The 25,059-nt window shown below is 46.5% G+C and overlaps 1 protein-coding gene across 4 annotated transcripts in view; it reads left to right on the top strand.

Moving 5' to 3' along the window:
• Window positions 1–19,140, top strand: part of FRMD5 (FERM domain containing 5) — a 310,259-nt gene extending 291,119 nt beyond the window's left edge. The window contains exons 8-16 of one of the 4 annotated variants that reach the window (XM_019645029.1): window positions 3,163–3,251; window positions 6,205–6,268; window positions 6,861–6,952; window positions 9,401–9,475; window positions 10,032–10,100; window positions 11,022–11,128; window positions 15,412–15,755; window positions 16,630–16,681; window positions 17,025–19,140. In XM_019645029.1, the coding sequence (XP_019500574.1) occupies window positions 3,163–3,251; window positions 6,205–6,268; window positions 6,861–6,952; window positions 9,401–9,475; window positions 10,032–10,100; window positions 11,022–11,128; window positions 15,412–15,755; window positions 16,630–16,681; window positions 17,025–17,038 (906 nt within the window). In that variant the 3' untranslated portion in view covers window positions 17,039–19,140. Of the gene's footprint in view, window positions 1–3,162; window positions 3,252–6,204; window positions 6,269–6,860; window positions 6,953–9,400; window positions 9,476–10,031; window positions 10,101–11,021; window positions 11,129–15,411 lie in introns of all 4 variants that reach the window. The other 3 variants (XM_019645028.1, XM_019645027.1, XM_019645026.1) reach the window with 3 other exon arrangements.
• The last annotated feature ends 5,919 nt before the right edge of the window (window positions 19,141–25,059 follow it).

Raw genomic sequence — 25,059 nt, 5'->3', positions numbered from 1 at the left:
CCCAGTCACTGGGGGGACGCCCACAGATCTCTGTCACAGCCCATCTCCTTCCCCTTCTGCCCACTTCACTCTCACCCCGGTTCCCAAATGTATCACCCAAATCCCCCTTTGCTCTGGTCCTCTAACAATGAGTGACTTCTCCCTTTCTATCCCAACTTCCTATACCCTCATTTCCTAACTTGCAACATTTCAATCCATCAACACCAGGAAAAAATAGTAAAATGTTAGAGTTTTTTTAAAAAGTATTTTGAATTAAGTTCAACAAAATTGAGATAATTAGTAGCAGCCATAATAACATTCATAGCAACATGAGCACTAGCATGTATTGCTAAGCACAACTAAGCACAACCTAAGAGGCAGATAATATTATCAACACTAATTTTACAACGAGGAGTCTGAAACACAGGGAAATGAAGGGACGTGGCCCAGGTCACACAGGCAGCGAGCGGCAGAGCCGGAACCTGGGCCTGAGTGGCCTGGCCGGAGCCTGCGGCACCGTGGGTATGGCGCTGACCTTTCCTGCCTGCAGGGGTCAGGATGCAAGAAGCAAAGAGGCCCTTCCCTGCCCGCCCTGCTGCTTCCCTTTCTATTCTTTACCTGGTGTGTGAAGCCATCTTCAGTCCCCTGTAGGCCTGACCCTTTGTTTCTCTCCTTCCACCAATGCTCCCTTCTCTCAGGAAGGCCTTTCCTTCCTCTCAGAAAGCACTGAAGACACCTGCCCCACCTCCACCCCACTGCACCTCCCCCTCTCATTTCTTGCTCACCTATGTGCCTGCCCCACCACAGCCATGCTGCCCCTTCTGGCCCACCTCATTGTCTTACACACTCACCTGCCAAATATTTCCTGAGGGCCTGTTCTGTGAGTACAAATAAGGTCTCCGCCCTCAAGTCTGTCTTTGGAAACCTACAGTTTTAGGACTTCCTTGGGTCCTGCCCGCAGAGTGAGTGGAAGGCCTCCCTGGTGCCCACCCTCCGTCTGAGGCGGGCTGCCTCCCCACCAGCAGAGCCGTCCCTCTCCCACCTCTCTCAGGCATTCTCCACCCTAAGGGCCAGCCTGCCCTGACCTGTATCTCTGGCAGCCTGCCAGGTTCACTCTGGTGCCCCCTAGCAGGGACCGTGCTTGTGTGCAGTGCTGGCACTCAGGTATTCACCGCCACCATCACCAAGCACTGATGACAGGCAGGCAGGAGCAAATCCAGCCCCGTGGCTTCACAGTATCTCCATTCACATTATTTTTAAACAGCTTTTCACTGTACCCATGAGTTGAATGACATTGTGCTTGCAGCCAAGTGTCGGGATCATGACAGACCCTGAGGAAAGGGCAATAATAAAAATACATTAAAATTGGAAATGTTTGCTAAACATGTACTTAGCTTATTCCCTGGGCCCAGATGCTCACACCTATCACCCTGACTAAAAGACAGTTTGAAGGCAAAACTGCATTTTTTTTTTCTTGAGGCAAGGCTTCTGAAATCCTGCGGAGGCCCCACTGTTCTTAGGACCGAACAGGCTGAAGATCTGTTCAATGGAGGTAAACCATGAAGGCGGGAGAGGACAGCCCGACGGCCACAGCCCCCTACCTTGCATGCCTCACGCCAGGTGCCTCACCTCGACTTCATGGCACCATCTAAGCTGTGGCCCAGACAACTCTCCTGCACGCACATTTGACCAGCATCCTGCCATAATTTTCTGGCCATCGGAACACTCTCACACCCTGATGAAGCAGATTCTTAACCGAGGCGCCTATCACGAAGGAAGCTTCTCTGAGAGAACATAATCCATCAACCAGCTTTCTGTGTCTCGTCCCAAACTAGAAAAGACCTGGTCCTCACGGATCTCGCTTTCCCATGTGAGGGAGCCATGACCTAATGTTTCTGCTGCACCTTCTTCTCTCTCTGCTCAGCAGAACCTCAAGCTTGGTGTTTATAGGCTGATGGTGACAGGTGACTAGGAGGCCCCTTTGCTGGTTCAGGCACCATAGGGCTGGTGATGGCTGTTCTACTTGGCCAGTTGCTTCTTTTCTTCAGCTAAGCTTTCCTGGGAGAGCCCACTGTGTAGGGCCTATGATAATGATAACTGCCATATTCATTCTAACAGCTTTTTTGAGATATAATTCACATATCATAAAGACTATCTTTTAAAGTGTGCAATTCAGTGGTTTTTAATATATTCGCAGAATCATGCAACTGTCCCCACTATCTGATTTTATTTTATTTTATTTTATTTTATTTTATTTTATTTTATTTTATTTTTTAGCTGAGCCATCCTGCCACCTGTTGGCAGCTCAGTGGCAGCTCAGCTCGGGCTGGGCATCGGACCGCTGTTACTCAGAGCTCACACTCTTGAGTGAGCTCTTAACCAACTGAGCCACTCGGCCGGCCCTCCCACAATCTGATTTTAGAACATTTTTACCACCCAAAAAAGAAACCCTGTACCTACTAGCTGTCACTCTCCTTCCCCACAGCTCCTGGCAACCAGTAATCTTCTTTTTGTCCCTATGGATTCACCTTTTCTGGACATTTCATATAAATGGAATCATACAATAAGTGATCTTTTGTGACTGGCTTCTTTTACTTACCATAATGTCTTCCAGGTTCCTCTGTGTTGTAGCATGTCAGTACTTCATTCCTTTTTACTGCTTAATAACATTCCATTGTATGGTGTATCACATTTTATTGATTCATTGATCAGTTGATGGACAGATTGTTTCCACTTTTTTGGCTGTTATGAATAATCCTGCTGTAAACATTCATGCACAAGTTTCTGTGTGAACATGTTTTCACTTCTCTTGGGTATGTACCCAGGAGTAGAATTGCTGGGTCATATGGTAACTCCATGTTTAACAATTTGAAGAACTTCCATACTGCTTCCAAAGTGACTGCACCACTTTACACTCCCACCAGCAATGTATGAGGGTTCGTCCTTCTCTTTGGATGTTCACAACAGCCGTCTAAGATTGGTATCATCATAATCTACAACTTACAGTTAAGGGCTCTGAAGCTCAGGGAAGGTAAGGAACTTGCCTGTTACTTCCAAATGCCATGCTGTTCCCTCTGTGAACTACTGCCAAGTATTAACTCTGTATCACAGAGGAACAACTGTGTTTCTCACCCTGTCACCTCTATGCCTGCATCCCTGATGAGAAATCTTTCTGTGTTGCAGGATGTATCAGGAAATGCTGCATTTCTGGCCTTTACTCCTTTTGGGTTTGTTGTTCTGCAAGGAAACAAGAGGGTCCACTTCATAAAATGGTGAGTATCTTCATTTCCAAAACAGGCTTTTTATACCTCACCAACTGGGGAGGGCTGCGGTTCCCATGTCCTCTGTCTGTGATTGGGCATCCGTCATGCTAACTAATGCAGGTAGTGGTCTCTTCCTAGGGACCTTATTCTTCTGGAGGGGTATTCCCGAGAGCCACCAGCCTCTCCAGAGAAAGAAAGGCTGTGGGGGGTTGATTTCTTGGTTGGTTGAGAGGCCTGGGGCTGGAGCCAATGTTGGGGAAGGAAACTTGCCATGACAGCTGAGATTTTGGGACTGCCCCCCGCTGAGGGCCATAGTATCTGCATGGATGCTTTCTCCCTGAGGAAAGATGACCCCTGGGGCAGACAGAAGTTACCCTGTTGCTTGGACACACACCGTCCTTGGGCCAACCCTTACTGTAGGCACTGCCTGAGCACAGAAGCCGCTGTCTCTCCTCTCCCTCTGTAGGGCTTAGGTGGCCTCAGCCTCCAAGAGTCACATTCCCTCTCCCCCTCCAACTCCCATTCCTAGCAGGCAGGAGACACAGCTTCAGCTGAAGCTGCTCTGCCCATATGTTTGGGGTCTGTTCAGCTGCATGGCTCTGAGAGCCAATGCAGCACAGACTTTGGTTTGTTGGTGGACATTGGGCTCCCCTGGAGACTTTCTCTGGCCCGTGCAAACATGTTTCAGCCCCATCAGAACATGTTGCGTATTCTACTAAGCCCCTGTGATTTTAGTACCTTCTTGGGCCTTACACTGCCAAGTCTAAACTGGCCAACTCCCCCCATAGGCCTTCCTTGGCCCAGAGCTCAGCAGGGCAGACTGCCCCTGTCCTGGTTCCTCTGCCTTCTCTAGAAGAGCTAATGGGAGCCTGAGGACACAGCTGCTTCCTGGTGAGCTCTCTGCTGGGGGTGCTGCAGAGCGTCCATCCTCCTATGTCCTCTTCAGCTCCCCTGCTGAGCTTGTGGGCAAATAGCACCTTGCCAGTCCTGATTGCTCTTGTGGAGATTGGCCATATGATGACCAACCAGAGCGCTAGTGAAACTTTCCTTAGACACGCCCAGCCAGCCCCCGTTCCCCGGGAAAAGAGCTACTTCACAAGACACCCACACTGGAGTAACACACTTGGTCGCTAGGCATTCCCAAGGTGGCCCACTCACGGGGCTCTTTGGATGAAGATGGTGAGGGTTTGGGGTCTCCTGTAACTTTACTTTTCAGAAAATGACGATGAGCAGATTCAGGCCACCCCTCTCCCAGTGAGGTGCACTTGCTGCCTGGAGACAGCTGGGGTGTCTGATGTTCCTTAGGGGCCCGGGTCCTGGGCTGCACTCTCACTGGGATAGCTGCCTCGTGAGGTCCCTGGTAGGGGGCACGTTTGGCAGGACACAGATAGGACACATCGCCTGTCACAGGGACCTGCAGTCCAGAAGCCCTGATGCTCACCTGGTTCTCACAGAACCTTTTCATTCTCTCACGGCCCACTTCTTCAGGAAGTCTCTTCCTCACTACCTCTCAGCTTTAAATAACAGATGTAAACCCAATCTCACTTCTAATATTGGATTGTCGGAAGTCATGACGTATTTTTTGTTTGTTGCAAAAATGCGTCATGACTTTTCTGACAACCCAATAGAAAGCTCTTACTTTCCTATGTTGCTTGTTGAAGTCTAGATGATTTGTGTGCTTGTTTATATATTAACCAATCGATATTGATTGTATTCTGTGTTTGAGAAAGGCTGATTGATTGATTGAGAAGGAATATAGTGTGGCTTGTATTAGCTCAGAACTGGTGGTCAGAGTGGTGAACTCTCATCCTGACCCAGCCATGATTTCCAGGAAACAGGTGACCTTCCTCTGTCCCCTGAGTTTTATCCAGTGGTAAAGTGGATACACTGCCTTTCCACTACTTCCTAGGATATTGGGGCAATCTCCCAAAAAAAAAAATTGGAAAGAGGAAGAATCCAAGTGGAGGCAGATTTGTATGGTCAGACCTTCTTGGGGGTCCTAGTTGGGGAGAAAAATAAGGACTCTGCCCCCAGTGAGGTGGAAGGGCCTTTCTGGTCCCAGAGGGCAGCTGCGTTAGGCAAACGGAAGGGAAGTGAGGAGTGACCTGTGCTGAGGCCTGGTTCTCTGGCTCTCAGGAACATCCACCTAAGACCCTGGTCATCTTTCCATTTTGTCAATGTAACCAAGGCTGCAAGCAGTATGTGGAGGTAGGTGAGGTCTAAGCCATGCCATGTGTAGTCACCACGTCACTCCTTCTGATGTGTGTCTGTCCCACGGGTGATGTACCCTAGTATCCTGTTTGCCTCTTTTACTGCAGCCATTCACTGGGCTGGTGGCTTCAAGGATTTTTCTACAGAAACCCCTAAGCCCCTTTCCTGGTCAGTATGCTGCATGGCTGTTCCATGTAATCTGTTCTCTCTCTTTGGTATGTTGCCCCCACTCCCTTCCCTGAGATCATTGGACATCTGTCTGCATTAAACTGCATTTTCCATCCAGTGGCACCGTCACCTGAAAGACTCAACTCCCTCAGAACCTGGTTGCATTGTTTTTCATGATTTGCTGTATCTTGAACTTTGGCCTCATCAGCTGCCTGTGGCATCTTACATTTGATAGTCCCATCCAGATAATGCACCTGTTATGAACCAAATCCTGAAATTGCCCAGGACCACTCCACCTGGACTCACTTCCCATGCCAGTGTTTCCCTTTTACAGCCACTATTGAGGAGCCCAAAATCCTCCTGTCACCTTATCATAGTGTGATTGACCAGAAAGCTGTGGATTGAACTATTTCAGCTGTTCTCTAAGGCCACTGCGCTGCTGTCATGTTTCAGTTCTAATTTTGGCTGAAACTGTGTCTGTGCCAGGAGCCCCTTCCAGTTGGGGTGGGCTGCGCTTCTCCAGGGCTTAGCTGTGAACAAGCCGTCCACAGTGAGGTGACTGGTACTTTCTTTGTGCTTCTAGGAATGAGGTGACCAAGCTGAAATTTGAAGGAAAAACTTTCTATTTATACGTAAGTCAGAAAGAGGTGAGTGCTGGCTTCCTTCTTTTCAGGGAGGGCAGGGGCACTGGGCTGGTTCCTGATGGCCAGGCTGAACCATAGTGGCCCATCCAGGTAGAGGTAGGCCACCTGCATGCTAAGCCAAGACCAAGGGCAACACTTGGAGGTGAGGGATGGAGAAGTGGCTAGGCCTTGGAGCACAGGACTTCCTCAGGGATGCTGATGATACCCAGGGATCCCATACCTCCAGGAAATGCAATCAAAGTAAGATCGTTTGTTTCCATATGAAAATTCCAAGAAGATAATACAAAGAAAAAGAACATTCCAGATATGAGTGCCACTTTCTCTGGTGAGGGCTCTCTTGGTTCAGTTGGTGCTAGCTGACACTGACTCTGATTGAACCTGCCAGGTGTGAGCTCATGCACAGCGCTGAGCTCTGCCCCAGTGGGTCCTGCAGGCCTTCTCTTCCAACTAGCCAGCAGCCCCTTCCCCACCCACAGCCTCTACCTGAGAGTTGCGGGAGCCCTCAGACAGCTCAGGGGTCAGTCAGTGTCCTGGCCTACATCACCCTTCACTTCTCAATCCACACTCAGCTATTTCTATGTGGGATTTTTTGTAGGAAAAGAAAATTATTCTCACATATTTTGCTCCAACTCCAGAAGCCTGCAAGCACCTCTGGAAATGTGGGATCGAGAACCAAGCCTTCTACAAGTGAGTGGACACATGGCATGGGGACTGTCATTATCAGAGCCAGAGTCCTAAGAGCTAGTTTTAGAGGAATGATGGGCAGGAAACTTTGAGAAAGGGCTCCAACTCCTTTTCTGGTGTCAGTCTGTACTACCTCGAGGGACAGAGCTGAGGTGTGCAAATGTGTTTCAGCAGAGTTGCCCAAGGGGTCTGCTTTGTCATGTCCTCAGCCAACCCCCAGTGGCAAAGCAGTTCTGGGTCTTTTCAGGGTAAGGCTTGGGCCAGAAAAAGCCCATGGGCATCTGACCATTCAGAGCCCCGGGAGACCCAGAACATAACAGCTCCATGAAGGAGCAGGCGCAGCCCAGACCTGTTCCCTAAGCCTTAGAGAGATTCTGGGGCCCATTCCCCCGTGGGTGACCTGGTCCTAGGCTGGGATTGACTCCAGCTCTTCCTGCAGTGTCACAGCCAGAGGTGTTGCTAGTGACAGGCCAAGTGCTCAGGAGCCTGGGATAGCGTAGCTGGAGGGCAGCAAGGACTTGTCTGGTACTGAGAAGCCAGCTTTGCACCAAAGACAGCAAGTTTGCTTACCAAAGGGTTTTGTCAAGTATACGAGTCTTTTGTGTGCTCGGTTTTCTTTGCTTGAGAAAGTGATCATAAAAGCATTAGGGAGCAAAAAAATAGCCCATCGAGAAACTAGGGTGATGTCAGGTAAAGCATGTTTCACTAAAACCCTTGGTCTTGTTTTAAAAATAGAATACAATGACTTATGCTTTAATGAGCTGTATCTTATTGTTGTCCTGTATCTAATCAGGACAACATAAGACAAGAGTGTGTGGTATATTCTGCCCCTTGTCAGCCATAGTTCTCCCTGCAGCAACCTGAAGGAACCTGGAGAGAGCAGAGCTGCTCTGGACTGAGGAGTGGGGGACACCATCTTCCTCCCCCATGAACAGACTGCAACCTGCTGGCTGCTATGGGATGCTGGCCAGCAGACCTCCATTACCAGGGTCCCAGCCCCAGAGGCTGTTTCTTGAGCAAGCTCTCTGAATTGCTTAGTAATTTCTATGCATTTGATACAGAATCAGGGATGGACAGAATGGACAGCCTGAATTCTAACCTGAGTGGTCTTCATCTTCTCGTGAAAGAGAACACACTAGGAAAAGACTTTTGCATGGTGCCATTTCCCTCTTGTTCAGTCCTTAGCTGTCCAGGGAAAGACAGACATTTCAGCACCATTTCTGGAGGCCTTTATTTTTCTGTGTCATGGGAACAGAACTGTGTTTCTGAACTTGTGACCAAACTCAGTTTTTTAGTCTTTCCGTTTTCCATGAACTACTTAATGTCCTAATTGTTAAGTCTCTGGCCTGGGTCAGATCCCCAGTTACACGTACCTAGCAGCAGCCAATTTAGCCTCTGAGCATCTCTCGTGCAGATCCCTGGCCCTGCCTTTGGCCCAGTGCTTTGAAGGGAGCCGGGTCACTCAAAGAGGGCAAGTAGGCTGAGCCCTACAGAGCCCTGAGACAGGAGGGGATGGTGAATCTCGGGTTTAGCTCTTCATGGATTGTGGGGACAACTCCCTCCATATTCATGGCCTGCTCACAACAAAAGCTTCAGACCTAGATCAGTTCCTGGCTGGATTAGCTCTACAGGCACCCAGGGCATGTTGCAGGCTGAGTGGGTCTTGGGAGACTTCACTCTGGGCAGCTCTGCCCAAGCTTCCTTTCCTAAGGGAGATCAGAGAGGTCGCCCAACAGGATATTTTACAGCGCCCATGGCTTTCCAGCCTCATCAGCTATCTACAGCCTTGAAAGTGATGTTAAGAGTCATTCTGAGGAAGTGAGAATGGTACCAAATAAATGATGGAACTTTCATTAACATTAAGCTAGCTTCTTCATTTCAGGACTTCTCAGAGTCTTATTGATATAATCTTCATGTTAGGACTCTCCAAGATGAACAGGAAGGGCAGCCCCGACTCTCTTCCCCACCCACAATTACCCAGACATGGACACAAATCATCAAATGCTAGCCTAGAAAGGACTCCTGAGGTCAAGTAGTCCCAGCTCCATCCTTTTATAGATAAGAAGACTGAGCTAAGAGAGGAAATGAAATTGGCCCAAGGTCATACTGCTAACAAGAGGCCTGGCTGACTCAGTGGATGGCCCTCTGTCATTCCCCCAGACCATCATCCCTGACTTGTGTTCTCTCAGTCTCCCCGGTGAGCCCCATGGAGCACTCTTGGGAAGAACTCACTCTCCTGACATGAACGTGGGTTTCCATAGGACTGTCCCTGGCACTGAGGCTGTGAGCACAGCCCTTGGGTCCTAAAGGAGACTCAGATAAATGGGGCTGTAAAGGGCCTTTTCCCAAAGGGTCTCCTCAGGTAGCTTTTGCTAGGAGCTGGGAACACTCCGCCTTCACCTGTGAGGCTGTCGCAGGCTATGTGTCACACTGCCCTTTGCCTTGCTGCAGGCTGGAGAAATCAAGCCAAGTCCGCACAGTGTCCAGCAGCAACTTATTCTTTAAAGGGAGCCGGTTCCGATACAGGTAAATAGTGACAGTAAGTAACCGTTATGGACCTATTTTCAGACTCTTCTCTCCAGAACAGTGGCTCAGTGGGCCTTACCCTTGAGAACGAAGAAACTGGGAACCCCCAGAAAACCCTGAGGTTTCCATCACGTTCTTTCCTTCCCTGCAGCTGTTGGTCTGTAGGGTTTAAAATGTGTACCTTCTCCTCCTGCCCTTACAACAGCAGCAAAATGAGAACTGTAACTGTAATTCTTTTTGTGTCAGTCTAAAGATTTTTTTTGCAATATTTTTGGAACATGCTGGGCAATGAGGAATCATTCCTAAATGAGAATGGAAAATCCCAAAGACTCCAGAGGTAGAGAACTCTCTAAGATCAGCTATCAGATATCTTAGAAGTCTTTAACCCAGCAAGCCAGCCTTTCCCAGTGGCCTCAACATTAGGAAAGGGAAGGCCAGAGAGGCCATTGCCCTCTTTGGGAAGTCACCTGCCAAAGTAATCCTAGACCTTGGAGAGGAGCCCAGTCCTGGAACACTGTCTCATTTCTTGCTGCTTGTTTTATTGTACTACTTACAGTGGCCGAGTTGCAAAGGAAGTAATGGAGTCAAGTGCCAAGATCAAACGGGAGCCTCCGGAAATTCACAGGTAGGCTGCCAGGGGCTTCCCCCAAACCCAGTTCCAGCCCAGGTCCCAGAATCTCAAAATATCAAGCAGTTTGAGTAATGTAAAGATTCTGGCCACAAGGGCTCCCAAAAGGGAAAGGAGAACAGGGCAGGAGGGTGAGGAGGCCCATCTCAGATAAAGGCGTGGGAACCGTCTGACCTTGGTTTCCCTGAGCCTGGGTGGAGAATGAGGTCAGGGTGGGCAAATGCAGATAGTCCATCAGACCCAGGAGCCACCTTCCTGGGTCATTCTCTGCTGTTCTCCCAAGTCCTGAAATTGGTCACAGACCGTGGAGGACATGTCCAAACAGCAAGATTCCGTTGGTTGTAGAATCAATTCAGGAAGCCAGGGATAGCCCCATAACCCTGTCACAATAGATCTACAATAGTTTCAAGATCCGTGCTTTATGTGTAACTGTACATAATGCATTTCCAGAAGCCCATCTCCTAGAACCTGATAAGACCCAGAAAGAATATGATTGGCCAAAAGGGCTAGGGTTCGCCAACCAGCCTGACCTCTGGGAACAGGAGCATTACTACCTGCCCCTTCACACAGAGCCCCCTGCCACCAGCCGCCTCTGTCAGAAGTCAGGGGAGGCTGCCGTATCCAACTTCAGGCACATTTTCAGGAGCATGGCATATCCTGGGCCACCACGCCCTGACCATCTGCCCAGAGACCACTGGCACCATCGCCACACTAAAGAAAGGTGCAGGTGGGTCTGGGATGCAGGGAGGTGGGTGAGTTTGAAGCAGTGTCTCTGACTGGAATCCAGGGACTAAAGGCACAAAACAGGTATTAAAGATTAAATAAAACCAAAAAAAGCCAAAATAGCCAGGCAATTCTAGTAGCCACTCAACTCTGACCACACCTGTGTACTGAGTTAAGTGTTTTCTTCAACCTCAGAGCTGGGATGGTTCCCAGCCGCAGCTGTCCCTCCATAACCCATGGCCCAAGGCTGAGCAGCGTCCCCAGGACCCGGAGAAGAGCGGTTCACATCTCCATCATGGAAGGTAAGCATGAGCTCTGGAGAGGACACCAGGTCCTTCCGAGCTGTGACTTAGACCATTTCCACTCAGGGACCTTGAAAAGTGAATTTGCATTAGACACAACAGCAGGTTTCTCCAATAGTGTGGAGGTTTTCCCGGTCGATGGAACCCCGGCTGGGTATCAGGTGAAGGGGGATCCATCCAGCCCTGCTAAGCTGCAGTCCAGGAGGGGGCTGCAGATCTGAGTATTGGGGGTAGACCTTTGAGAATCAGTGTATATGTTGTCTACCAGATTCCATGCAGTTCTGAAATGGTTTTCCATCAAGAGGCTTTTCACTTGTTTTCCAGATCTGACCAATCTCCACAGCTTAAATACTATCAGGGTGGCTGAGGCAATCAACCAAGAAACGAAAACTCTTGGTCCTGAAGCACTCCAGTAGCTGCCTTTGCTTCAGTGATAAAAATCTGTCCTCTTGCTACCTTGAATTCTAACATTGTCTCAGGGAATCCAGTATGCGCCATCTCTCCCTATCTTTCCCTCCCTTTGGAGTAGGTAAGGTGGGAAGAGAGACCAAGTCTGTGTATCGTCACTGAAGTAGAAACCCCAATAGCCTGAGGCCGATGCCTCTGTCTCTGGGCACTTAATACTGTGGTCACTGACCCAGTTTGCCCTGCAGGCTGGACACAGGTGTAAAGCTGAGGGTTTTCAATTCCTGATGATGATGGTTCGTAGAACCCCAGATCTCAAGCAGCAGGAAACAGCAGCAGGATTATTTCCCACCTATCTGTCTTGGAGGCTGGGGAGGGAATGCTGCTTGTTAATGAAGACGAAGAACCACTCAGGTTAGGAAGGATCTCCAGTTTGTGTTTAGGGTTGTGTGTGTCACTGGCTCTGCATTACCTGAGTATGGTTTTCTAGGGGTTGAGAACCCTGACTGGGCAACCACTATCAAGTGCCTTAATTATTTGAGTACCTTTGTTGACCATTTATTAAAAACACATCTTCCTCACCACCGGTTGTGAGGAAGCTGGTGTGAGCAGAAGTACTTTAAAGATTAAAGCTGGTACTGGACAGGCAGCAAGCACAGTGCAAAGAGCCCTGGTCAGGAAGTCAAAGATGAGGTTCAAATCCGAGCTCTGCCAGGTACCTGCTGGGGCAGGTTGCTTGCCTCTTCGAGCCTGTTGCTCCCACTGTAGAGTGGGGTGTGGATGTGGGAGGGTGCCTTGTAAACTACCGAGGTCTGACCACCAGCAGACACACCACCCTTGTTTTCCCTCGTCAGGCTAAGCAGAGCTGAGCATGGCTCTCGCTGTCCCTCTTCTTTTGGGGTGTTCATCTCAGGAAAGTGGAATGAATTTTTTTCTCCTTTTTTGAGGAAACATAACTTTCTCCCCCCTTCCCATCCATCCTGTGGCTAAAGCCACCAGGTTCATCCCAGCAGAGGATGGGACACAGCCCATTTCCAGCCCTAGCCACCTCCTCACACTTCAGAGCCATTCAGCCCCAAGTCTTTGCGGCTCCACACCCTGGGTTTTCCGGGACAGCCCTGACTCCCCCTAGCGTCTGGGACTGTTCCCTGCCCTCTGTCCCTCACTCTCTGAGAGGTCCAGGGCCCTTCCATGGGCCTCAGGGAAGCAGCCACAGGCTGGGAAAGCATTACTTTTTATGGCTCTAAGTGCTTCTGACTGAATCCAGTGCCCTGATAAGGTAGGCCTCCCAGAGCTGCTCCTTCCCTGCAGCTCAGCCTGCTCTGAGGCTCATGGAGGTGACCTCTCCAGCACAGGAAGCACTGCAGAGGGGCTGCCGTAGCATGAGATCAGCAGTATTCCTTGGTCCCTAGTTGGTTTTCCGTCCTTTCCCTCTACCTTCCTCCCTGCCTGGCTGGTTTCCACTGAAGAAGTATCTGCCTTCCTGAGCCACCATGGGGAAGAGTCTGGTTAAGATTCATACCAGAGTCCGTGTTCAGCTCCGGGTGACTAATCACTGCCTTCGGCCCCTGAGTGTGCGCATCCTGAGAATGGGGCCTCGGCTCCAGGGTAGGCTGCTAACCACTGTGTCCCCCAGCCCACCGGGAGTCACCTCCGGGCAAGGCCACCAGCTGGAGCACCTCCAAGGTAAAAAAAGACACTCCCGTTTTGCTGTGCCACTCGCCCAGATCCCACCCACAGCACCCACCCCATCCATCCCAGAATAACAGGTTTGGTGAAGGGGTGAGGCGGGGGGGTGGTTTTTGTGAAACCTGAAGTTCTGTACAGGACTAACCTGACACAGGAATAACCTTGCAGGTGAGGTCTGTTGAGGGGACAGAAGACTAACGTTTACTGAGTAATTTTGTCTGGCCATTAAAAATGCATATTCATTATCTTGTTTACCGAGAGCACCAACAGTTCAGTATAATATGGCTTCTGGTGTCCCTCGGATTTATTCTCTCTGGTGTCATAGCCGTTGCCTCTCTCCTTCCCTAGCTCAGGGCTGACTTGTAGGCCAAGCTAAGCTTGCATTGAAGTGGCTTCTGGTAGCTACGCTGGTCGTACTTTGGAGGATCTGGCAGTCAGAGCTGTCCTTGTGAGGGGACAGCTCCTTGCAAGTTGTGAGGTGCCCTGCACAGAGGTGCTGACGTTCCAGAAAAAGGGGCCAGAGGAGTGGTTGGGAAAGGAGCTGAGGCAGCAGTGTGTACAATGAGGGCCTGAAGGGTTCTGTCGTCAGGGACCCATTACCCACTCCTAGGTACATATTCCTCATGCTGCACACACATGGAGGAATGAGGGAGGGAAAACTGGGAGACCAAAGGAGCATCAAGAGCTCTGGAACAAGAGACAGGCTCTTAATTTCACATTATTACACAACAGTTTCTTGGGCACTAAGTCTAAGAAAGGTGCAGGGCTGGCTTAATTCATCCTGGTCCATGTTGCCCTCCCCAGAATCCAACTTCCCGGTCATTAGCACCGTGAAGGAGAGAGAGCCTGCATTCTCTCCTTGCCTTTGTCAACAACCAACCACATGACTTCCGCAAGTTCTGTAGCCTCTCACCCTCACCACTCCATGGAGCTGTTGAAAGATAAAATGAAAGTGCTTTAAAAGTTTAAAACATTATACAAATTTAAGATTTTGGCATACGGACAAAATATAGCTAGGACCATGAGGAGCTTCTGAAAGCAGGAGCTGAGACACATATACTACTGGTGAGGTGGGGGTGGGGGGTACAGGTGGGAAACAGGGCTGCCATCGCCTCCCACCCCCACCCTTGTTCATAACCCAGATTCCAGGCTTCGTTCCTCTGGACAGTCCCTGACTGTGCCTGTGTTCAGGCAGCTCCAGCAGGCTGGGGTCTGACTCGGCCTGGGGCCATCAGGGGCCATTTCAGAGCAGCAGAAGCGGACTGGCTTCTCTTGTCAGAGGCCACAAACGCAGGGGAGACACTCGGGCCCACAAGATGGCCAGGAATGGAATATACAGATGTTGAACCTGAAACAAGAAGCCATTTCCTTGGGAGCACTGTGGTGTGGGCCACACTCAGTGACGCCGAGCCCACATCTTCTTGGCCTGGGTGGCTGCTGTTTGGTTGAGGGAGTAACCAACCAGCCCGTTTCTCCCTACCAGAACCTGAGCCCTGGAAAGGAAGAAATGTTCCACCTGAGAAGGTGAAGAGATAATGGGTAGTTTTAGGGGCCAGAGCCCCTTTTGTCCTAACAAAAGTAAGAGAATGTCCCCGACTCATCCAGATCTTCTCAAAGACCACTCTGCACTCTGGAGTGTCTAAAATAGGGGAGCTGTCGGCCTATCCTGGACCCAGATCATTCTGAGGTAAAAAGGGAGGGAGCTGGCCAAGGCTCCTCCCCTTCTCCATCAGAGAGCACTTAGGAAGGGCAGATAGGGTTTGCATATCCCACAAGGTCAGGACGGCTAGAACAGGGAGGCTGAAGAGACAGACCCAGAGCAAATGGCAGAAATCCAAAAGATGACCTAATGAGCTCCAAGAGCTGCACGCTGGGCTGTTAGGACACCCAGCTCCAGAATCGGGATTCAGTGAGGCCCACGGGGCAAGACACAGTCTTATCCTCCCTGTTCCTGCCTCTCAAGGCCCTCAGCCCACGAGGCGAACTTGAGCACCCTTAACCGAGACCCCAGCTCTAGATCAGGGATCATCTGCAATTCAGATTCTCTTTCCAATTGGGGCTAAAACCAAGCCGAGGACACCAGAGGCAGGAAAGGCAGAATCTTGAATAAATGTGATCAAAACCATAAGCAAAAAGAAACAGTGTGCACCGGGACAGAGAGCCTACTCACGTTTCCTTTGCCTTTCCAGGCCTAGAGTCCCTACGGGACAGTGCCCACTCCACGCCAGTGCGCTCCTCCTCCCACGGGGACACCTTCCTGCCTCACGTGAGAAGCAGCCGGGCAGACAGCAATGAGCGAGTTGCTGTGATTGCGGATGAGGCCTACAGCCCTGCAGACAGCGTGCTGCCTACCCCCGTGGCTGAGCACAGCTTGGAGCTGATGCTGCTTTCCCGGCAGATCAATGGGGCCACCTGCAGCATCGAGGAGGAGAAGGAGTCTGAGGCCAGCACCCCCACTGCTGCAGATGTGGAGGCCCTCGGGGGAGAGCTGAGGGCCCTGTGTCAGGGGCACGGCAGGCCAGAGGAGGAACAGGTGAATAAGTTTGTTTTAAGTGTCCTCCGTTTGCTCCTTGTGACCATGGGACTCCTCTTTGTTTTGCTCCTCCTCCTGATCATCCTTACCGAGTCTGACCTTGACATTGCCTTTTTCCGCGATATCCGCCAGACCCCCGAGTTTGAACAATTCCACTATCAATACTTTTGTCCCCTCAGGCGATGGTTTGCCTGCAAAATCCGCTCAGTGGTGAGCCTGCTCATAGACACCTGAGAAGGCATGACTCCTCCCAATAACTAGCCAGGTGGACCCAGGAGCCCGGCTACCCATTCCCAGCAATGGGACCCATCGCGGAACCATCGGCACATGTACCAAGTCCTCCTCTCATGACTCCAAGTCCACAGCCTAGGAGGGTCGTTTCCCAGAAGAAGAAGGGGATAGGCTCATGCCCTGTCTAAACAAACTGGGAAAGCTCTTTTCCTTCAGAGGTTCTCTCAAGAAAGGCTCGGCAACTCTGTTTCTCATCCTCCCAATTTGCAGGATAACTTTCGGTTTTGAATTTTGATTTTTCATAGATGTGTATTATTTTGAAAGTATCAAATAAAAATAATTTATTTTACTATTACTGATGATCCCAGTAGTGTCACCTAGCAGATGGGACACTAGCTGAAGACTAGAGAGCTGTCGTCTTCTGTGTTCTGCAGGAGCTTTCCCGCTGGGTTCCAGCACTCGTCACTCCAGCCTCAGCGGGGCAGTCCAGGAGTCTGGACAACGGGGACTAAGTTTTCTTGCTAGACAGAGCTTTTTAAAAAGTAAACATCGTGTAGAATGATTAAATGGAAAGTTGCTTCTTATGATGGTCTGAGTTGGATTTTCTTTTCCTTTTGTTTTGTTTTTTTCCAAATCTGAGCAGAGTGGGCATCTGAAGGGACCACGGCTCCAGCAGCAGCAGCAGCAGGGGTGGGGTAAGTCTGTCCCCTTAGACTAGAGCCTAGTGGGTATCACCGTGAATTTTGTATAACGAACTTAGACTTCTGTGATTTTTTTTTTCTGAAGAACCTCAAGACTCTGATAGTGCTCCTGAGGCATTAGATGCATTCAGTGGTACCAGAAATAGGACTGTCAGAAATGTTGGACAAAATATAGTTAACAGAAACCAGAGCTAAGGTACCTGAGAGACGATTGATTCGGAAAGCAGTACTTATTTTGTACACCCCCCGCAAAAAAAAGATTATTTCAATTTATATTTTAACAATGAAATGTTATTTTCTTATCGATTCATATTTTGTTTTTACTTTATGGATTAAGAAAATAGAGCCTGATGAACTAAACGATGCAAGAAAGAAACTGATCCTGAGAATGAAAAACTTCAGAAAGTAGCATTCCAAGATCAACAAACAGCCTTGGAAGGGACCAGGAAAAGAATCTCTTTAAATAGTTCTGAGATGCCTACCAAGAAAGAAGGTGAACGTGGCAGAGACCAACATTTAGATGTAGAAATACTGCCCCCCCTAGGGTCATCCTCTGCAAGTTGTAGGAAAGCACTTGCCATCCTTGCTGAGGGAAGCGGTGGATGCATGCAGAGCACAGCATGTGAAGGGTGAGTGTGGGGGCCAAGGCCCAAGCTCGGCAGCTCTTACAGCCACTCACACACACACAATCTCGTTTTCATCTCAGGGAGAGATTTCTAAGTGGTCTGGGGCCTGAGGACTTAGTTAAGGACCGTCAGTGGACAAATTCCTGGAACCTACACAATGAAGTGGCTGCCGATACCCTATGATGTTGGGCAGTCCCGAATGCAGAACAGAATGAGTCCCTTTTAGATTTGCTCTCCCCTAATTAGTCCCCTGAAATGGCAGAACCATGTCTATATATGGGATAAACGAGGTTTTTCATTGGTGGGGGTGGTGCATAATTTTAAATGCCCCTTCAACTAGACTAGGGGTTTGCAAACTTCTGTCAAGTGCCAGATAGTAAATATTGTTTTTATTTTGGTTTTGTGGGCCATATTCTGTGGCAACTACTCAACTCTGCTGTCGTAGCACAAAAACAGCCGTAAGTAATATTGGGTTGTCAGAAAAGCCATAACGTATTTTTTCTATTTTTTTCATTGCAAAAATGCATCATGACTTTTCCGACAACCCAATACATAAATGAAGGAGCACGGCTGTGTTCCACTAAAATTTAAGAGACGGCGAGCTGAAGTTGGCCCACAGGCCATAATTTGCCAACCCTGATCTACACAACAAATACTATGATGTTAGCAGAAAGAGGGTCAGCCGTGCTCCAATTCCTGATGTGTATTAAAGATCCAGGACCACTTCCCACTGGAGGCACTGGGGTTGCTTGTTTAAAGGGTGCTCAACCAACCAACCAGCAAAGAGATGTCTGATGCCAAGATGAGCAAGACCAAGTACTGGAATGAGAAGACGTTGGCCAGAATCTAAGAATGGAAGAGGGCCTATCTGATCATTTCCATACCAGCAACAATTTAGGCAGAATTATAAACACCTATTTACCAAGTGACAAGACAAACTGAGGGAGATCCTAGTAAAGATTAGGGGCCACTTAGAATCAAGTGTCCACTGCCATTGCGTCTACACAGGAAAGGCTTTATTTAGCACAGGACTGAAGTGGAAAGTAGACTCAGATGAAAAGGCTGTCAGGAGATAAGGGGCTGATTTTAACCTGGATAGCTACTGTCTTATGCAACATAGCAGATTACCTTTTAGTGTAGTGTTCCTACCTCAGTCTGTAGAATATGGTGTTTCTATGCAGTGAGTGATAGCCTCAACTCTGACCTTTCATATTCACATTAAAGAAAGATGCAGTATTCCATTTCCTGGTACGTTACTTGTGTCTAGCGTTCTAACAGTACAACAGTCCATACCACTTCCAACAGCTGAATTTTTCTCAGTAGAAGCTTTCAGGTTATTTTTTTCCAGGGCTTATCCCAGAAAATAGAAAGTTTCCTTCAATTTGCTTTTCAAATAGTGTTTGAATAACAAACCTCCTTTGTTGCTGACTGGTCTTTTTTGGTATTTCCCCACCATTAAAAATTGTTCAAGTTTTTAACCTGGTTTTACTGTGTTCTACTGTACATTTTCTCTCTAAATTAGTTTGGTCTCAATGTAGAAAAAGCAGTGGTTTCCATAGCTTCATCTATCAGAGGAAATAAAACTCTTACTAAAGAATAGTGTACTGCATCTTTAAGCAGTAGAGGGTAAACTACCTGCAAATGTGAATTTCTTAGTTTCATTAAACAATATATAGTTGTTAACCTTTCGTGTGCCAAAAATTATAAGTTACATTTTCCTTCAAAGCAATGTACTTTTTTCTACATATCCAGTATGTAGTTAGCATAAAATCATTGGTGCCATGAAAATTATTTTTAAACTTAAATAAATATTTAAATATCACAGAAGAGTAGACTCTTTTTTAACTTACAGCCTGTCTCACTTTCTCCTCAAAGTTACCAATGCATAGTTACCAGGACAAAAGGATACCAGTGGGATTTACACAGCTGAAAGCTATTCGCAATTGGAATCAAATCATTTTGCTTAGATCCACCTATTGTCCCTCCCCCCCAAAATAAATACTATTAGGAACTTAGAAGTTATAAGTGTAAAATTATTTTAAAGAAGAATTGTACCTCTTTTTTTCTGAGGAGGAAAAACAAAAAGTGATTTTTCTCAAGGTTACATAGGTTAGTCTTGGAGCCCAAAGTAGACCCCTGATGATCTATTATAGCTTCTAGAGCAGCCTGGCTTAAGAGGAAGAACAGAAGACCCTCCCTATGAAGGGAATAGAATGGTATCACCACTATAATAACAAGCCTCGTACTTACAACTTACAGAATACATTCCTGTGACATTTCACCTGATTACGTAACCATCACTCTGTGGCTACAGAACTGGTAAATTCATCTTTTAAATTCCATGAGGATAAAAGATGACACTAGACTCCACTGTGCTAGCTTATTAATCTTCCTGTTTTCAATCCTACCTGCCTTCCAATCCTCCATTCTGCTGCCAGATCATCTCCCTGAAACACTGCAGTTACGTCACTCACCTCCAAATTTTCAGGTTCCCATTGCCTATAAAACGATACCTAGTGCCCTGTTTCCAATGGAGGTTTTTTTTTAAATGACAAAAGTCTTTGTTTCAAGTGACCTGAAGAGTAAAAAGCAGAGCCACCGCTGGCTGTGAGTGGTTTCCCATGATCCTACAGGCTTACAGCAGCCACCCTTCTCTGGATACCTAACAAGGACTCGGCTCTGCACACACCCTTTCAGGACTCGGGCACCCACTCCCTCTGCTTAGGGCTCCTCAACCATAACCAAGGCCCTATGCACCTGAACACACTTCTGCTTTTAGCTCATGAGCAGGCTTCCTCCACACACCCTTACCACTTGCTGATGGAGTAACACTGGCAAAAGATACTTTTAAAGCATTCCCTCTTACACAGCTTCCATTTTAGGAAAAGATAAAATGTTTCACTCCTCACTCCATGTAACTACTAAATGTTATCTTCCTCACAAAATTCCACCTTTTCATTTGGAAATCCAAACATTTACATCCAAATGAACCAGAATATTGGTCTATGCTGTCCTGGAACTCAAACTGTTACTGGCTATCAATACCCTACTAAACAGGAAAAAATGTTTTTTAAAAGTATTCTTTGTCAAAAAAAAAAGTACTAAGTCAGAAGGGACAGCCTAACAGGACACCTAAGTTTTTGGAATCCGAAGTTAGAGTGCATATATTTCTTGCTCTCGAGTTTGATAGAAAAAGCACATGTGTCTGCCCGCCCTCCACCCCTTCCCATGTACTGTATGGTGGCTGAAAAGATTTAAATCTTTGTATCCACAGCCCTAAAGCTCCCTGCTTTCCTGGAGAACAGCCTTTAAGCAACTCAGATTCTATCAATTCCTAATCATTTCCAGTCTCTCCCAGCCTGACCAAGTTTCTGTCCACCCAAAATGAGATTCATCTCCTTTCTCCTTAAAGTCAAAAAACAAACAAAAAAAACAATTATCTCAACTCAAGTGGAGTTCAGAGCTTACACACTTAAGAGAGATTATAAAGGCCAATATATAAAAAAGGTTTATCCTGAAGGGAAAGAGAGCAATCAGTCATAATACATGCATAGTTACAAAAGCCACAAAGCTTTAAGGGAGCCTCTGGGAGAAGTACCTTCCACAAAAGATTACCATTTAAGGATGTCCTAAGGGAGACACTTTTCCTTTATGTGCTTTCTCCAGTTAAACAATTACTCCATTACACAATTTATCACAGAGAAAAACAAGTCCCCACTCACTCTCCTTCCTCCCTTCCTGCATTGCCTCAAGAAGACAGAACTCAATTAAGTGGATTTGGATATAAATAATACAGTTTATGAAGCTACAATAGCAAAAGCAAATAGCAAAACCACAAAAGTGAGAAACATCAAGAATTTGCTAACATTTATTGCAGAAGCCAGGCGATTACCACCAAAGCTTCAACGATGGTACTAATTTGATTGAGTTTTCAAAGTCTTTAAAAAAAAGAACAATTCCCATAGAACAAGCCACTCCAGAACCTGCAGAAAAGGGAAAGAGAGCATAAAGCCTTTGTTTACTATTTCCAGGACAGTTTAAATATAACTTGACCTCAGCATTACTTTCCACTTCATAAATTAATATTTACACCTCACTTATCAATTTCTATACTCAAATCACCAAAAAAATAGAGAGCTCCTATCCTTATAAACACCCACAACCTATCAATAAAGTAAGCCTCAAAACACTTAGATTCTAAAACACAGAGAAGGAAACTATTTAGGAAAAAATTGTTCTTTAAGGAAATTAAACATGTCACTTTATGTGATATACAATTATGAGAAGATAATATTTTCTCTTACAAATTCAAACATTGCTGAAGCTATTTACAGTAGCCTTTCAGTAGTATTTTGGCAAGGAAGAACAATGAAAAAAGTTGGATAGGTAATGTCACACGGTAACATTAGTGACTGACTTAGCACCTCCCCTTTCAACAAGACATTCAAATTGCCGTAACTTCTGGAAATATGTATTTTTATGTAGAAATGAAAAAGTGGTGTTTCATAACATTTCCCCAAAATATGAATAGGAATGAAGGTATTCACTTAACAGGCTATTGAATCCAATGGAAAATTTAAAGAGAGGGGCAGATAAGGCTGTCTGGGACTCTAAGGTAGGAGGAGTTTTCTTTAACCGTGACCCACAGTACCACAGTAATAAATACATTTTATATCAAAATACTCCTATACATATGCATATATACATACAAATATGTATACATAGGTAACTAAGTTTCACAAAACAATACTTATTCTAATTATGTTTTCTATTCTTTACTATTTCTTTCCTTTTCATTTTTTTAAATGCAGATTGAGGCCACTAAATTGATTTCATGTGAATAGCTACAACCTATGGTCAGGAAAACAGTGGGCTAAGGGCAATCTCACACTGGATTACAGGGATCAGCCAGATCCAAACCGGGTGCCTGGGAGCCCTGGGATCCCTTGGTTGTGTCTCAGGAGCCATCTGGAGGCAGCAAAAGGGAAAGGGTCCCCACACACTGATCCAGGTCGTGCCCAAGTGAAGCAAAGCCTCTCGGCAATTAGTTTGGGATTTCCTGAAAGATTTAATTTACAGGCAGGGAAAAAAGTACTCTTAGTTTAAAAAATTAAAAGTTTCAAGATCACTGACCCCTTGCAATGTGTGAGTCTAGAAATAAATATCCAGTCCAAACTATAAACCACAAACACACGTCACCCTAGAATCAAAACCGCATCGGAAGTCAGCATCATGGCAGAGTGAGAAGACTCCATTGCTTCCCACCTTAAATTTATAACAAGCTGGACAACTGTAACAACAAAGGATCACCTGCTTAAGACACAAACATGCCTGACGGGTCCACACATCAGGACATCTGAAGGTGGGCATACTGGGACAATAGGGGAGCAGGTCCAGAGGAAGGGCAGGGACGGCCCACAGACACAGTTTGACGCCCACTGTGGCACCAGCAAGCGCTGCAGCAGAGGAGTCGGGCTGAAGCCCTCACACTAAAGCCTGGAGCACCAAGGGGCAGTAGCAGTTTCCAGAAAAAGGCATCTTCCTTTCCCCTCCCCATCACAGCACAGCTGGGTAGAGGTGGCTGGGAAGCTTCAAAAGAATCATGGCAGCATCAACAGCCTTTGCTGACAGGGGCAGAGCCACAAGACCACGAACTTGCCCTCCCTGTCCCACACTCTCCAGCAGAACTCAGTAAAGAAAGCAGGGAAGCTTTAAACAACACAGCAGCTCTGACAGCCATTACCAGAAGGGAGGCGGAGCCACAAGATCGCAGACTCGTCCTCCCTGCCCCACACTCCACCGCAGAAACAGTAAAGCAAGCTGAGATACCCCAAGCAGCATAGAAAACAGAAAGTACCCTACCTATCAACCTGCTGAATTGTTGAAAGCAAAACAGTATTAAACAAAAAAATAATTTACTATCTCAAATGTGCAGAGAAACAAACCATCATATACCATGAAAAAAACAAGGTAAGCTGGGAGCACAGAAAGAAAATGGAAAGTCTCCAAAAACCAAATTCAAAGTCATGGAAGATGGTGATTTAAACGACAGAGAATTCAAGATTGTAGTTATGAAGAAACTCAACATTATACAAGAAAACTCAAAAAGGCAGTTCAATCAGCTCAGAAATAAAACTGATGAAAGGAACACTTTACCAGAGACTGAAACTATGAAAAAGAACCCAAAAGAAATTCTGGAGCTGAAGAATTCAATAAAGATGATGAGGAATGCACTAGAGAGCACTGGAAATAAAGCAGACTAGATAGAAGAGAGAATTAGAGAGCTCGAAGATAGAAACCTAGAAATTATCCAGGAGGGAGAAGAGAGTTAAAAAAAGAAAAGAAAGGGCCGGCCGAGTGGCACGTTGGTTGAGAGCTGGCTTAGGATGCCAGAGGGCCCCGGTTCAGATCCCGCATATGAGGGCCAGTGACACTGCCCTCTACAGCTAGGGTGCTGAATGACAGCTCAACCTGGAGCTGGGCTGCTGTGGGTCGCCGGCGATGGCATGGGCTGCAGCCACTGCTGCAGTGAGTTCCCCCAATTCCCCAATAAAAATCTCAAAAAAAAAAAAAAAACATAAAAATTGGAGCATTCTACACAAACAAAAATAAAAAAAATGAACTATAATACTTAAAAAAAAAAAAAAAAGAAAAGAAAGAACTGTATGACAACATTAGAAAGAGCAACATAATCATAACAGGTATAACAGAAAGAGAAGAGAGGGAAAAGGGAACAGAGAGCCTATTCAAATAAATAATTGATGAGAACTTCCCAAACTTAAGGAAAAAACTGGATTTTAGAATAGAAGAAGCTACCAGAACACCTAATTATAGCAACACAAAAAGACTTTCTCCAAGACACATTTTATTCAAACTGTCACAAATCAATGAGAAAGAATTCTCATGGGAGCCAGGGTAAAAAAAGACTAACCTACAAAGGAAAGCCCATTAGATTATAATCAGATTTCTCAGTAGAAACATTACAAGACAGGAAAGAGTGGAAGGAAATTTATCAAAATATTGAAACAGAAGAACCATCAACCAAAGATCACATATCCAGCAAAGTTATCCTTTAGATATAAAGGAGAAATAAAGACTTTCGCAGACAAACAAGAACTGAGAGAATTTACCACAATACTTGCATTACAAGAATTATTTAAAGGAGCTTCTCCACCAAAAACAAAAAGACAAAAGCATACAAAACTTTCAGTAAGATAACTAACAGACAAGCAGGAAATAGTAAATCTACTTCAGAATAGGATATTAAACACTTAACTATAACAAAGGTTAAAGGAGAAAAAAAGCTGGGCATTAAAAAAGTAACAGTACTGCAAATAACAATACTGCAAATACACAACAAAAAAAAGGGATGATTTGTGACAAAATCATAAAAGGAGAAGAGGAAAAGGACTAATGGGTATGGGTAAATGACTAAAAGAGGCAATCAGAAGAAAAAGGGCTATTTTATGTATGAGACATTTTACAAACCTAATAGTAACCACAAAACAAAACTCCAGAGCTGACACACAAAACATAAAGAAGAAACAAAAATCATAGAAAACATCCAAACATAGCAGACAAAATCACAAGGGGAAAGAAACAATGGAGATAAGAGCAACCAAAAAACAAAAGATAAAATGGTTGTAGTAAGTCCTCATACATCAGTAATCACCCTAAATATAAATGGACAAACTCACTAATGAAAAGGCAGAGTAGCTAAAAAACAAGACTCAACTATATGTGGCC

This window comes from Hipposideros armiger, unplaced genomic scaffold (genome assembly GCF_001890085.2).
Source record: "Hipposideros armiger isolate ML-2016 unplaced genomic scaffold, ASM189008v1 scaffold_92, whole genome shotgun sequence".
NCBI classification, from domain to species: Eukaryota; Metazoa; Chordata; class Mammalia; order Chiroptera; family Hipposideridae; genus Hipposideros; species Hipposideros armiger.
The sequence above is the reverse complement of the archived record's forward strand: the minus strand, read 5'-3'. Positions and strand labels throughout refer to the sequence as shown.